Source organism: Pongo pygmaeus, chromosome 1 (genome assembly GCF_028885625.2).
Source record: "Pongo pygmaeus isolate AG05252 chromosome 1, NHGRI_mPonPyg2-v2.0_pri, whole genome shotgun sequence".
NCBI classification, from domain to species: domain Eukaryota; kingdom Metazoa; phylum Chordata; class Mammalia; order Primates; family Hominidae; genus Pongo; species Pongo pygmaeus.
Window position 1 is genome coordinate 182158484 of NC_072373.2, and position 15786 is coordinate 182174269.

Sequence of the window (15786 nt, forward strand, 5' to 3'; positions counted from 1 at the left end):
TAAGACATTCTCTGAAATGGCTTTTTATAGGTCACTAAGCAGTATACTTGTAGGGTGTTTATACAATCTATTGAAATCAATAAACAGTTTAAACTGATATAAATGTGGATTATATGTTCCAGGCAAAATTGGAAGTTTTGCGTGGATGATGTATGGCAGAACATACAGTTTATCTGTGTAAATATTTATTGAAATTAAGTAAGTTTTCTCTAAGATTGCAGTAAAGTGCTGACTCCTTAATCACGTATATAAACAGATTTTTAGAAACTTTCCCAATGGCTTTAATTAAATGAATTGCTTTATTTATAGTGAAGGTGGTTTTTGCTTTGTGCTCATTTAAGAAATTCCTCCAGTAAAGTTAGCACAACATAAAATGGTTTTAATTTTGGTTATAAGTGTTATATTTCAGAAGTTGTTTCCTTCTCAATGTGTAAATATTAATATTATAATTTAAAATTTGTGTGAGGTTTTGAGTTATTACTAAAATTAGACCAAGCAATACTAGCAAATCTACTGAAAAAGGAGCTGATATTCTTTTGAATCATGCTTCAAGTTTTGACTTTTATAAATGAAATTAGATTGGCAAGCAAACATTCCTTATCCCACAGCACAGACTAGTGGATCCTCTAATAGTATCATTGAAGAGATCCAGTGGATTCTCAGAGCTGCATAGTTGGATCTCAGATTTCCAAGATGTGCTATATATATTGCAAATAACAAAGTCTGCTAATGTATTTTTCATAGGTGCAATAGAACTTGCTTTTATATATACAGTAGATTAAAATTTAGATAATTGATTATTCATTACTTATTGCATTCTTTAAAGTAGATTGTATAAAACATTTATCCTGTTTAGTAGTTTATACTTTGTATAAACATATGATATTGTAGCTTTTAAGAACAAACTGGGCTCATGCCTGTAATCCCAGCACTTTGGGAGGCCAAGGCGGGCGGATCACGAGGTCAGGAGTTTGGGACTGGCCTGACCAACATGATGAAACCTCTCTACTAAAAATACAAAAATTAGCCAGGTGTAGTGGCGGGGAATTCCAGCTACTCAGGAAGCTGAGGCAGGAGAATTGCTTGAACCTGGGAGGCGGAGGTTGCAGTTAACCAAGATCATTGCACTCCAGCATGGGTGACAGAGCGAGACTCCGTCTCAAAAAAAAAAAAAAGGACAAACTGAGAAGAAAACAAGGCAAAGATTTAAGCAACATAGCAACATTTTACCTATTTCATTATAAGGGAATTATTAATAACACTTTATACGTTATAATTAGAAATTTTCATTATTATATGAAATAAAGTCGTTTATCTATACTAGTGTCAGTTTTGAATTTGAGAAGGGCATACAAAAGAGAAAGGATGCTTTGTTTCTTCTTTCATATCTTTAATTTCAACCCCCAGACTCTAATAATAGTCATATTTTTCAATTTTTTAGATGCATTTATTCATAGCTGAGACTAGAGAGATGATATCATCTGTGTTGAAAAGAAACCATTTAACTTTTATGTTGCTCTGTATTCTGAAAAAACGAGCATGATTAAATTGTAAATATTTTTGTCTATTATACACATTTTGTTTCATTTCATAAAATTAGATATTTTTTTCTCTGCAGAAAGGAATTTTTTCACACAGTTTGAGGGTGTGATTGCTAGAGAATAGGAACTATATGTAAAGGCATTGTACATAGAATTACTGTTTTCATATGAAAATCTGTATCTTTAATTAAAGCTCCAAATAACTATGTGTGGAAATCATAAAATGGTCAGATATATAGATATGTTCTCCCAAATGTATGCCAACCTTTATTAAGACTATTTGTTGAACATACTGTGAAAACTTGATAGTATAGCTTAGAATCAGTACCTGATTTTAGTAATAAAAATAAAACTTATTTTTTGCCTACAGGTTTCATTCTGATTGGTGTTCACCTTCAAACTGCGATGAGATCCATGACCGGGTAAAAAATGTCTTGAAATCACATCAGGCTCATCAAAGACATTTATATGTTAGTTTCTAAAATTTTCTTTTGAAGACTATTTATAATAGGTCAAGAAAACCACCAAAGATGCCTAAAGCTTACAAAATTTAGTCACCGGGAAGAAAAAAAGCAAGCAAGCAAGCTCCATTTGATGGAAGTCAGTGGTTTTGCCCAAGGCAACGTATCTAAATTCCTCGTTGACCTAAGTCATTATGCAAAATGTTTGAAATAGACCATCTTAACTATAAACAATGTTAATGATAATTATCTTATAAAGTTTCAGTACATAGTGACTTGATGATAATTATTTCACAGCCTTCAAAATATGAGAACTCTTGTTTTGTGGCCCAATATAAAGCAATTTCATCTGCTGCAAATAGATTTAATTCTAAATGGTAGCATGAGTGGGTAGGAGAGGTATGTATTTTGAAGAAACTTCTCAGTTAATTTGTATGTTAATTGAATAAAAGAGGAAAAGAGCAGCTCAGGTTTGTCAGGTTTAACATTAGAAAAAATCTGTATGAGGATATTTTCTGAGAAAAAGCAGGTAAGCATTCATATAAATGACAGCTGGGAAATAATGACAGTACTTTTTTATGTGTTTGATCTCTTGTTTCATTCATTAGTTTAAAAAGCAATCATTTATCATCAACGTGTGTTGGACACTAAGATTAGTCTTGGGGGGGCATAAGGGGTTTATATGACCTTGGGATCAGTTTTTACAGTTTTAAGTTTCTATATACATGCTGTTTTTAAAATTAAACTTCTTTTCAAAGTATAGAAAAGAACACATAGAAAATGCACAAATAATAAGTAACAGCTTGATAAATTATAAAATTAACAGTCTCATGTAAACTACCTACCAGATCAAGAAATGAAACAGTTCTGCAGAAGCCCCTCTTGTTTCCTGCCAGCTACTGCCATTCCAAGTGTAAACATTATCAAACTTCTAACAAAATTTTTTATCTTCTAACAGCAAGATATAATATTGCACATTTTGAGCTTTATATAAATGACATCCTACAGTGTCTACTTTTTTATTCCTGTTTCTTTTTGGTTTTTCAATTCAAGCATTTTTGCAATTTAGACATCTTGTTTTACCTAGCAGTGTAGCAGTAGTTCATTCTTGTTGCCATGCATAAAATGTTTTCATACAATACATTTTATTGTATGAAAATGCTACCATTTACTTATTCATTCCTCCATTGGTGGGCATTTGGTTTGTTTTGGGTTTGGGCTATTACAGAGCTGCTGTAAGCAGTATGCACATGTCCTTGGGTGACATTGCATACATTTTATTTGGGTATGTATCTACCAGTGGAATTAATCAGAGGGAATGTACACTCAGCTTTAGTAGATGCTATCAAAGAATGTTGCACATGGTTTTAACAGTTACACTCCCACTACCAATGTGGGAGAGTTCTACTTGTTTCACATCCTCCCTACTCCTTTGATTGATTGATTGTGTGTGTGTATGTGTGTGCATGCATATGCGTCTGTGCTTCTCTGTGTTTTCATTTGGCATTTTGATAAGTGAAAAGTAATTTATCATATAATGGTTTTAATTTGCTGTGTCCAATGACGAGTGAATATTCTTATTGGCCATTTGGATATCCTCTTTTGTGTTCACATCATTCGTTCATTTTTCTACTGGATTGTCTATCTTTCATTTTTAGGTAAGATTTCTTTGTAGATTCTTCATATGAGTCCTTAGATATATGTTTTGCAATTTTTTTTCCACTCTGTGCCTTATCTTTTCACTCTTAATAGTATCTTTTGATTAAAAGTAGTTATTAATTCTAATGAATACAGTTTATCATTTTTCCTTTTTGATTAGCATTTTTATAGTTTTTGTCTACTTTAAGACTTTCTCCTATGTCTTCTAAAGGCCTTTTTCTTTAACATTTAAATATATGAACCATTTGGAATTATTTTTTTCCACATAGTGGTAGCTAGGGGTCACATTTCAAGAAAGGTTCAAGTCTCATGATTATAGATTTGTCTGTTTTACTTTCTGGTTCTCTTAATTTTGTTTTATATATTTTGAAGCGATGTCATTGAATGGATTATGGAACTTTAATTATGAAATGTCCCTCTTTATCTCTAGTAATATTCCTTGTTTCACAGTATATTTTATCTGATATTAGTATAGCTATAGCAGCTTTTTTTGTCTAGTATATGCATGGTATATATTTTTCAATTCTTTTGTTTATGTCATTATATGTAAAGGATGTATCTTGTAAGTAACACGTGAGTTTTTTTTTTTCAAGAATGAAAATCTAGTATTTTTATGTAGGTTGTTTTGTCTTTTGTTTGGGTTAATCAAAATTTTTAACAATTTATTTTCCTTTGTATTAACTCGTGGTTCTTTTTTAACTATTTTGTTATTGTTTGCCTTATTTCAACATACATACATGACATTATTTTTTATGATTTTTTGAATAATATTGGAACATGGAAACATTTAGCTGTTTTTAATCTGCTTTCTGTTTTGCTTATCTATTATCATGCATCTTAATTCTACATGTATAAAACACAAGAAATTATTTTTGTTCATCTAGTAACACTTATTTTAATCACATATTATTATTCATTCTTTCTTGCAATTCACTGTTTCCATTTGGGTTCTAGAATCGTTTTCCTTCTAACATGAAGAACTCTCTTTAATGCTTCTTTTTATGTCACACTCCTGGATGAGAATTCTGAGTTTTCTTCAAAACATCTTGGTTGTATTTATGAACAATAGTTTTGCTGGATGTAGAATTCTAGGTTAAAAGTCATTTTTTTTTTTGGCATTTAAAAGAAGCTAATCCATTGTCTTCTGGCTGCTTCTGTATCTGTTGAAAAATCAGCTATTATTTGTTTGCAATAATATGGCTTTCCCTCTTCTGTTGTATGTAAGATTTGCTATTTGACATTGTGTTTAGTAGTTTTCCTATGATCTATCTAAATGTCGTTTTACTGAATTAATATCCATTCAGTATGCAGAACTCATGTCTTTCATCTGATTTGGAAAACTCTTAGCCATTCTTTCTTTAAACATTGCTTCTTCCCCAATATCTCTTTGCTGTTTTTCTGGAACTTCAAATTACACTTATATAAAAATCTTTAAAATGTGTCTCATATGTATCTTATGCCTATATTCATATTTTTCATTATTTTTTCTCTCCAGTTTGGATATTTGCTTTTAAACTGTTCTTTGCTAATCCTATATTCTGCTGTATTTGCACTGATGTTAAAACTTTGATGAAATTTTGATTTTGAAGTTTTGATGAAAGCTTTTCATGAGGTTTTGCTGTTGAAACTTTGATCAATGAAATGGGCCAAATCCTGGAAAAATACAAACTACTATAACTGATATGGTTTGGCTGTGTGCCCACTCAAGTTTCATCTTGAATTCCCATGTGTTGTGGGAGGGACCCTGTGGGAGGTAATTGAATCATGGGGGCAAGTCTTTCCTGTGGCTGTTCTCTTGATAGTGAATAAGTCTCATAAGATCTGATGGTTTTTAAAAGAGGAGTTCCTCTGCTTAAGATCCCTCTTTGCTTGCTGCCATCCATATAAGATGTGACTTGCTCCCTATTGCCTTTAACCATGATTTTGAGGCTTCCCCAGCCATGTGGAACTGTAAGTCCAATTATACCTCTTTCTTGTGTAAATTGCCCATTCTCGGGTATGTCTTTATCAGCAGCATGAAAATGGACTAATACAATAACTAACTGAAGATGAAATAATATTAGTGGTTGTATATCTATTAAAGATATTGAATTTGTAGTTAAGAACTTTTTCAAGGAGAGAGCCCTAGGCCCAGATGGTTTCTCTGGTGAATCCAAACAAAATTTAAGGAGAACACAATACCAGTCTTGCACATCCCTGAAAATAGAAGAAGGAAAACTTCCCAGGTCATTTTATGAAGTCAATATTTATTGTTATGCTATAACCAGACAACAACATTACAGGAAAAGAAAAATGCAGACCAATGGCCCTCATGAATGTATATACAAAAATTCCCAACAACATAGTAGCAAATTAAATCCATCTGTATATAAAAATGAAAATACATCACAATTAAGTGGACTTATTGCAGAAATGTAGTATAAATTTATCCTAGTAAATGATTAAGAAAAAAGCATATTTCTTATATGTAGTTTCAGCAGACACAAAAAAGCATTCAATAAAATTAAACTCCATTCATGATAAAAACTCTTAGTAAAGTGGGAGTAGAAGCGAACTTACTTTGAGCATCTGTTGAAAACCTATAGCTAACATTATACTCACTGGTGAAAGACTGATTGCTTTTTCTCAAACTTCAGAAACAAAGCATTGTTTTCTTTAGTGTCATACTGAAAATCTTAGGCAATGTAATAAGGCAAGTAAAATAAAAGGCATAAAGATTAGAAAGGAAGAAACATAATTATATTTGCAGAAGATATGATTATTTATGTAGAAAACTCTAAAGGATCTATGGAAAAGCTCATAGAAATAGTGAGTTGAGCATGGTCACAGAAAGAAGGAAAGTCAGTTTTTTTTCTATATACCAGCAATGAGCAATTGAAATTTTAAGTTAGAAGATCTATGCCATTTACAATAGCTGCAGTAATTTAAGTGCTTAGCTAAAATTCTAACAATATGTGTAGGATCTGTATGCTGAGAACTAGAAAACACTATTGAAAGAAATCAAGGAAGAGAGAAATAAGTAGAGTTGACATACCATATTCATGGACGGGAGGATTCAGTATTTGAATCTCAATTTGATGTCTAGATTTTATGCAATCTTAATCAAAATTCCAGCACATGTTTTTAGTAGATATTGACAAGCTTATTCAACAATGTGTATGAAAGGCAAAGAAACTTGAAAAATCAAAACGATCCGAAAACGAACGAAGCTAGAGGACTCACTGCCTAATTTTAAGATTTTTACAATAAAGCACAGTAATGAAGATTGTGTTATATTGAGTAAATTATGGACACATATATCAAAGGAATAGAATAAAGATTCCAGAAATAGACCCACTTAAATACGGTCAACTGATTTTGACAAAAGTGTAAAGCCAATTAAATGTTGACTTTGTTTTTGTTATCTTTTAAACAAATGGTTCTGAATTTTTTTTTAAAGCCCCTTGGCATGTAATTCAAAATAGATCATAGATCTTCAGTGTAAAACTGTAAAACTTATAGAGGAAAATGTAGTAGAAAATCTGTGTAATTTAATTTCGGAAATGAGTTTTTATATGATAGCAAGCACAACATCCATAAAGTTAAAAAAATTGATAAATTGGATTTAATTTGCTCTGTGGAAGTCACTATTAAGAGAAAAAAAAAAAGACCACAAGTTGGATGAAAATATTTTAAAATCACATATATGAGTTAGGACTTGTATCCAGAGTTAGGAAAAAAAAAGAAAAGCACAAAACAACTATCCAAACTTAACAAAAAGAAAATAAATAACCAAATTAAATAATGGGCAAAAGATCTGAACAGGCACTTCACCAAAGAACACATTAAAACATGCTCAAGTCATAATGGAAATGCAAATTAAAACCATAATGATATACCACCATACACCCAAAAACAACAACAACAAAATTATGCTGACAAGGATGTGGAACAACAGGAACTCCCATTTAATGCTGGTGGGAATACCAATGGTATAGCCACTATATAAGACAGTTTTAAATAAAATTAAACATATACTTATAATATGACCTGGCAATCCTACTCCTAGGTCTTTATCCAAATGCACTGAAAATTTATGTTCACACAAAAATTTGTACACAAATATTTATAGAAACTTTGTGGTTGTCAAAAACTGGAGGCAACAGAGATGCCCTTTATTGGTGAATGGTGAACAAACTATGGCATGTCTGTCTTCAATGGAATACTACTCAACAATAAAAAAGAATGATCTATTAATTCACACAACGTGATGAATCTTAAATACAGCTTGTTAAGTGAAAGAAGCCAGATCCCCAAAGCTACATGTATGATTTTATTTATATGACATTATTGAAGTAACAAAATTTGTAAGGAGGGGGAAGAAGATGTTGACTATAAAAGAGACCAGCCTGACAGGGAAATTTTTAGGTTTCAGGTACTGTTCTGATTGGAATGGGAGTGATCAATACCTAACTTTATGCATTTGTCAAAACTCATAGATATGTACATCAGAGTTAACTTTACTATATGAAAATTAAAAGAAAAAAGCGTGATGTTGTGTCATCCAAGGATGTAATGACTATCATAATTGATGAATATAACAATATTAAAATGTAAGACATGTTTAAATTAACTGACCTAAATAACTTTGGAATATGATGTTTTAAATGCATATGGTAAGGCTAAGACAAAAAGAACTACATAGTCACTATATTCTAGTTCAGTGGTCAGCAAACTTTTTCTGTAGACTGTCAGATGTTAAATACTTTTTACTTTTTAGGTCATAGCATCCCTGTGACAACTACTCAGCTGTGTGGTTGTTGCAAGAAAGCAATCATATGCAATATGTAAACAAATGAGCATTTCTGTGTACCAAAAAAACTTTATCACTGTGCACTAAAATGTAAATTTCATGTAATTTTCACATGAATTTTCATAAAATATTCTATTTTTATAGTCATTTACAAATGTAAATACAATTCTTAGCTCTTATAGTAAAATAGTCAAAGTACCAGTAGTTTGCTAACCCCTGCTCTAGTAGATAAATGTGTTTCATACAGGGATATGGATTAGCAATACTGAAAATATTTTACACATGTATTAGAGTTGAACCAATAAGTAAATAAACTGTAGATAAAGACAGATTTCTCATTGTCAGAAAAAGAATGTACAAAGAAGCCAGGAGGATGAAGGCTAGAATGAACTCTGTGATGTTGGGTTAGAGTTTGAGATAAGTTTTAATTCATGTTTATTTTAAAATATATATAAATGGATTGATTCAGAAATAAAAAAATAGATATGAATGTATACCTGAGTTAGAATACATACATATTTCCTAGCTCTGCCCTTTGAAAGGGCAGAAGCAGTGACAATAGCAATGAGCACACCCAGATCCCAGATCTTGGTTTCTAAAAAACCTTTTTCCAATGGAAGTTGCTAGTGCTCTTGTAACAATGGCTAATTCTGGGGCTGGGGTAGGGAAAATACAAGATTAACATGGAGCATCTTGTAGTGCAGAAAGTGAAGAATTGCTCGAAAAAGGTGATAGAGAGGGAGAGGGGGCATGTCAACAGGACACAGAAGCCAATCTAAATGAGCCTCTGGTCATCAGTATTGGAATAATATTATACAAAACCGTAGAATTGGATTATAATTCAAAGAATAAAATAAATATCCAAGAGTCCATACTGATGTAAATGAAACAATGAATAACTAATAGTGAGAATGGACAAATCTCCATTACAGAATTCTAAATAAATGATTATGAATATTGTACCCCCTACAGGAAGTAGAGCTTGCTTTCTGTCCCCTTGAGTGAGTACTGGAGTGACACTGGACTTAGTGACTTGCTTCTAATGAGTAGTTCATGGAAAGGACAAATAGTAACTTGGGTGGAGAAATTGTAATTACCCAGTAGGTTGTTCTTGCCCACTGCCCACAAAAACTAGTACACTGAAAAAAGCAGGAGTTGCAGTAGAGAAAGTATTTAATAATAACAGAGCCAATCAAGTGAGGAGATAGGAGGTATTTCCCACATCTGCCTCTCTGAGAATTCAGAGGCTAGGATTTTTAAGGATGCTTTGGTGGTCAGGGGCTGGAGAACTGAGGCAATTGATTAGCTAGGGATGAAGTCACAGGAGTGTTGAGACTATCTTCCTGCAGCTGAGTTAGTTCCAGGGAGGGGTTGCAGGACTAATTGAGTCAGTTCCTCGGTGTGGATCACAAGTCCAGGTGGCATCTCTTGGTCTGCCAAAATACTAAATCTGAAAAATACTTACAAGTTCTTTAGGTTTCACAATAGTGATGTTATCTACAGGAGCAGTTGGAAAAGTTATAAATCTTAAAATCTCCAGTTACATGACTCTGGGACAGTAAGCACTACAGAAAAGCAAGCTAAGCAAGCAATTATGGGTTATTGTTTAACTATTCTTATTTTTTAGCAAAGTTCAGACCCCTACTATAATTATAACTTTTTGGCCTTTACTTTACAAAGGGCGATTTTGGTCCCCTAACAAGGATGTGGGTTAGTTTCAGGAAGAGACTATTACCATCATTACTTTAAATTTAAAGTTTCAACTAAATTCCTCCCATGATGAGCTTGCCCTATATGTAGGGATGAAGAAAGGCAGTTAGTTTGTGAGGTTAGAAGCAAAATGGAGTGAGTAATGTTAGTTTTCTCTCACTGTTAAAATTTTGCAAAGACGGTTTTAAAATGTGGCAGAACCACCTTAAAGAAGTGATAAAGTTAACATCATCAGTGATTACTCAGGTTGATATCATGTATCCTTTGATATCATGTGATGTGAAGGGTGTTTCTCTGTGATATTGTTCTTGCCAAAGCCATAACTGCAGTCTAAATGTGAAAAAACTTCAGACAAAATCAAATTGAAGGACTTTCTTCAAAATACCTGATCAGTACTCTTCTGCATTGTCAGTCATGAGTAACAAGGAAGGACTATGAAACTTGTCACAGATTGGATGGAGGAAACTAAGGAGAAATGATGACTAAATGTAACAGGATATTCTCTATTGGATCCTGGAACAGAACAAGTACATTATTGGAAAGACTGGTGAAATCCAAATTAAGTTGTCACTTTATAGAATAGTACTGTATCAATGTTAATCTCTTAGTTTTGTCAGATGCACCATGGTTATATGTTAACATTAAGAAAACCTCAGTGAAGGGTGAAGTTTCTGTGTATAGGAACTCTCTATACTGTCTTTGTAACTTTTCTGTAAATCTAAATATTCCAAAGTAAAACAGTTACAAAGTTATTGAGTTCTTAATTTCAGTACTTTGTAGCTTTAACTTGAGTCAGTGTGATTCTAGGTCCCTTCCCTCTCAAACTTATTGTGTATAATTCTTACCTTCTCCAGCAAAACAGATAAAACTCCCTTCTGCCTTTTGGAGACTTTCTGCTTAGCTTTTTGTCCCCTCACTGCATAGTTTCAGACATTCTGCAAGTGTCTTGAGGGAACATTCAGCTCGGTTTTGCACCCATTGTGTCTCAATGAATTTTGGTCTCTAGAGTCATTAATTTTGTCCTTTTAGCATAGTGAGACTGCCAGAAACCTGCTGGATTCTCTGTCCTGCAGCAGTGGACCTGTGGTTAAAAGAAGCATGAATTCTTGACATTTTGTTCTGTACTCAGAATCCACAAATGCCTTCAGGAAAAAAAAAAACAAAAAACAACTCAGATGCAAACCATTAGCTCACCTCTCTGAAGTTATCTCCTCTCAGGAATCTTGGCACCACTAATAATGTTGTTTAAGCAACTTTCTAATGCTTTTAATACAAGAAAAGAATTTACATATGTAAGCAAACTACTTCCTATTCAGAAACACCACTTCTTTAATTACTTTAAGTTTTATGTTTCCCCTGGCTTGACTTTCTTGAATGGAAGATAGTAAACTTGTTCATGTTGACTTACACTGGACACTAATGTCAATATTTTAAAATGTTTTATGTTAAAAGCAACCTGAGCACAAACGCTTAAAATTAGTCATATCTTTCTGACTATATTCATTCGTATAGCATTTATTGAGAATTTTCTTTTTTTTATTTTTATTTTATTTTATTTTATTATTATTATACTTCAAGTTTTAGGGTACATGTGCACAATGTGCAGGTTAGTTACATATGTATACATGTGCCATGCTGGTGTACTGCACCCATTAACTCGTCATTTAGTATTAGGTATATCTCCTAATGCTATCCCTCCTCCCTCCCCGCACCCCACAACAGTCCCCAGAGTGTGATGTTCCCCTTCCTGTGTCCATGTGTTCTCATTGTTCAGTTCCCACCTATGAGTGAGAACACGCGGTGTTTGCTTTTTGTCTTTGCGATAGTTTACTGAGGATGATGATTTCCAATTTCATCCATGTCCCTACAAAGGACATGAACTCATCATTTTTTATGGCTGCATAGTATTCCATGGTGTATATGTGCCACATTTTCTTAATCCAGTCTGTCATTGATGGGCATTTGCGTTCGTTCCAAGTCTTTGCTATTGTGAATAGTGCCGCAATAAACATACGTGTGCATGTGTCTTTATAGCAGCATGATTTATAGTCCTTTGGGTATATACCCAGTAATGGAATGGCTGGGTCAAATGGTATTTCTAGTTCTAGATCCCTGAGGAGTCGCCACACTGACTTCCACAATGGTTGAACTAGTTTACAGTCCCACCAGCAGTGTAAAAGTGTTCCTATTTCTCCACATCCTCTCCAGCACCTGTTGTTTCCTGACTTTTTAATGATTGCCATTCTAAGTGGTGCAAGATGGTATCTCATTGTGGTTTTGATTTGCATTTCTCTGATGGCCAGTGATGGTGAGCATTTTTTCATGTGTTTTTTGGCTGCATAAATGTCTTCTTTTGAGAAGTGTCTGTTCATGTCCTTCGCCCACTTTGTGATGGGGTTGTTTGTTTTTTTCTTGTAAATGTGTTTGAGTTCATTGTAGATTCTGGATATTAGCCCTTTGTCAGATGAGTAGGTTGCAAAAATTTTCTCCCATTTTGTAGGTTGCCTGTTCACTCTGTTGGTAGTTTCTTTTGCTGTGCAGAAGCTCTTTAGTTTAATGAGATCCCATTTGTCAATTTTGGCTTTTGTTGCCATTGCTTTTGGTGTTTTAGACATGAAGTCCTTGCCCATGCCTATGTCCTGAATGGTAATGCCTAGGTTTTCTTCTAGGGTTTTTATGGTTTTCGGTCTAACGTTTAAGTCTTTAATCCATCTTGAATTGATTTTTGTATAAGGTGTAAGGAAGGGATCCAGTTTCAGCTTTCTACATATGGCTAGCCAGTTTTCCCAGTACCATTTATTAAATAGGGAATCCTTTCCCCATTTCTTGTTTTTGTCAGGTTTGTCAAAGATCAGATAGTTGTAGATATGTGGCGTTATTTCTGAGGGCTCTGTTCTGTTCCATTGATCTATATCTCTGTTTTGGTACCAGTACCATGCTGTTTTGGTTACTGTAGCCTTGTAGTATAGTTTGAAGTCAGGTAGTGTGATGCCTCCAGCTTTGTTCTTTTGGCTTAGGATTGACTTGGCAATGTGGGCTCTTTTTTGGTTCCATATGAACTTTAAAGTAGTTTTTTCCAATTCTGTGAAGAAAGTCATTGGTAGCTTGATGGGGATGGCATTGAATCTGTAAATTACCTTGGGCAGTATGGCCATTTTCACGATACTGATTCTTCCTACCCATGAGCGTGGAATGTTCTTCCATTTGTTTGTATCCTCTTTTATTTCCTTGAGCAGTGGTTTGTAGTTCTCCTTGAAGAGGTCCTTCCCATCCCTTGTAAGTTGGATTCGTAGGTATTGTATTCTCTTTGAAGCAATTGTGAATGGGAGTTCACTCATGATTTGGCTCTCTGTTTGTCTGTTATTGGTGTATAAGAATGCTTGTGATTTTTGTACATTGATTTTGTATCCTGAGACTTTGCTGAAGTTGCCTATCAGCTTAAGGAGATTTGGGGCTGAGACAATGGGGTTTTCTAGATATACAATCATGTCGTCTGCAAACAGGGACAATTTGACTTCCTCTTTTCCTAATTGAATACCCTTTATTTCCTTCTCCTGCCTAATTGCCCTGGCCAGAACTTCCAACACTATGTTGAATAGAAGTGGTGAGAGAGGGCATCCCTGTCTTGTGCCAGTTTTCAAAGGGAATGCTTCCAGTTTTTGCCCATTCAGTATGATATTGGCTGTGGATAGATAGCTCTTATTATTTTGAGATACGTCCCATCAATACCTAATTTATCGAGAGTTTTTAGCATGAAGGGTTGTTGAATTTTGTCAAAGGCCTTTTCTGCATCTATTGAGATAATCATGTGGTTTTTGTCTTTGGTTCTGTTTATATGCTGGATTACGTTTATTGATTTGCGTATATTGAACCAGCCTTGCATCCCAGGGATGAAGCCCACTTGATCATGGTGGATAAGCTTTTTGATGTGCTGCTGGATTCTGTTTGCCAGTATTTTATTGAGGATTTTTGCATCAATGTTCATCAAGGATATTGGTCTAAAATTCTCTTTTTTGCATCAATGTTCATCAAGGATATTGGTCTAAAATTCTCTTTTTTGGTTGTGTCTCTGCCCGGCTTTGGTATCAGGATGATGCTGGCCTCATAAAATGAGTTAGGGAGGATTCCCTCTTTTTCTATTGATTAGAATAGTTTCAGAAGGAATGGTACCAGTTCCTCCTTGTACCTCTGGTAGAATTCGGCGGTGAACCCATCTGGTCCTGAACTTTTTTTGGTTGGTAAGCTATTGATTATTCCCACAATTTCAGCTCCTGTTATTGGTCTATTCAGATATTCAACTTCTTCCTGGTTTAGTCTTGGGAGGGTGTATGTGTTGAGGAATTTATCCATTTCTTCTAGATTTTCTAGTTTATTTGCATAGAGGTGTTTCTAGTATTCTCTGATGGTAGTTTGTATTTCTGTGGGATCGGTGGTGATATCCCCTTTATCATTTTTTATTGCATCTATTTGATTCTTCTCTCTTTTTTTCTTTATTAATCTTGCTAGCATTCTATCAATTTTGTTGATCCTTTCAAAAAACCAGCTCCTGGATTCATTAATTTTTGAAGGGTTTTTTGTGTCTCTCTTTCCTTCAGTTCTGCTCTGATTTTAGTTATTTCTTGCCTTCTGCTAGCTTTTGAATGTGTTTGCTCTTGCTTTTCTAGTTCTTTTAATTGTGATGTTAGGGTGTCAATTTTGGATCTTTCCTGCTTTCTCTTATGGGCATTTATTGCTATAAATTTCCCTCTACACACTGCTTTGAATGCATCCCAGAGATTCTGGTATGTTGTGTCTTGGTTCTTGTTGGTTTCAAAGAACATCTTTATTTCTGCCTTCATTTCGTTATGTACCCAGTAGTCATTCAGGAGCAGGTTGTTCAGTTTCCATGTAGTTGAGCAGTTTTGAGTGAGATTCTTAATCCTGAGTTCTAGCTTGATTGCACTGTGATCTGAGAGATAGTTTGTTATAATTTCTGTTCTTTTACATTTACTGAGGAGAGCTTTACTTCCAAGTATGTGGTCAGTTTTGGAATAGGTGTGGTGTGGTGCTGAAAAAAATGTATATTCTGTTGATTTGGGGTGGAGAGTTCTGTAGATGTCTATTAGGTCCGCTTGGTGCAGAGCTGAGTTCAATTCCTGGGTGTCCTTTTTGACTTTCTGTCTCGTTGATCTGTCTAATGTTGACAGTGGGGTGTTAAAGTCTCCCATTATTAATGTGTGGGATTCTAAGTCTCTTTGTAGGTCACTCAGGACTTGCTTTATGAATCTGGGTGCTCCTGTATTGGGTGCATATATGTTTAGGATAGTTAGCTCTTCTTGTTGAATTGATCCCTTTACCATTATGTAATGGCCTTCTTTGTCTCTTTTGATCTTTGTTGGTTTAAAGTCTGTTTTATCAGAGACTAGGATTGCAACCCCTGTCTTTTTTTGTTTTCCATTTGCTTGGTAGATCTTCCTCCATCCTTTTGTTTTGAGCCTATATGTATCTCTGCACGTGAGATGGGTCTCCTGAATACAGCACACTGATGGGTCTTGACTCTTTATCCAGTTTGCCAGTCTGTGTCTTTTAATTGGAGCATTTAGTCCATTGACATTTAAAGTTAATATTGTTATGTGTGAATTTG

General features: G+C 34.2%; 1 protein-coding gene across 9 annotated transcripts in view; it reads left to right on the forward strand.

The window, feature by feature from the left end:
- Positions 1–15786, forward strand: part of SPATA6 (spermatogenesis associated 6) — a 141914-nt gene that overhangs the window by 103844 nt on the left and 22284 nt on the right. For 5 of the 9 annotated variants that reach the window (XR_010124697.1, XM_054488707.2, XM_063656459.1 and 2 more), the window contains one exon: positions 1912–2011. The exons of 1 other annotated variant lie outside the window; for it this stretch is intronic. Coding sequence is in view for 6 of the 8 variants with exons in the window: in XM_054488707.2 (XP_054344682.1) it covers positions 1912–2011 (100 nt within the window). In the remaining 2 variants the exon portion in view is untranslated. The remainder of the gene's footprint in view (positions 1–1911; positions 2012–15786) is intronic. 3 more of the 9 variants (XR_010124698.1, XM_054488723.2, XM_063656442.1) reach the window with 1 other exon arrangement.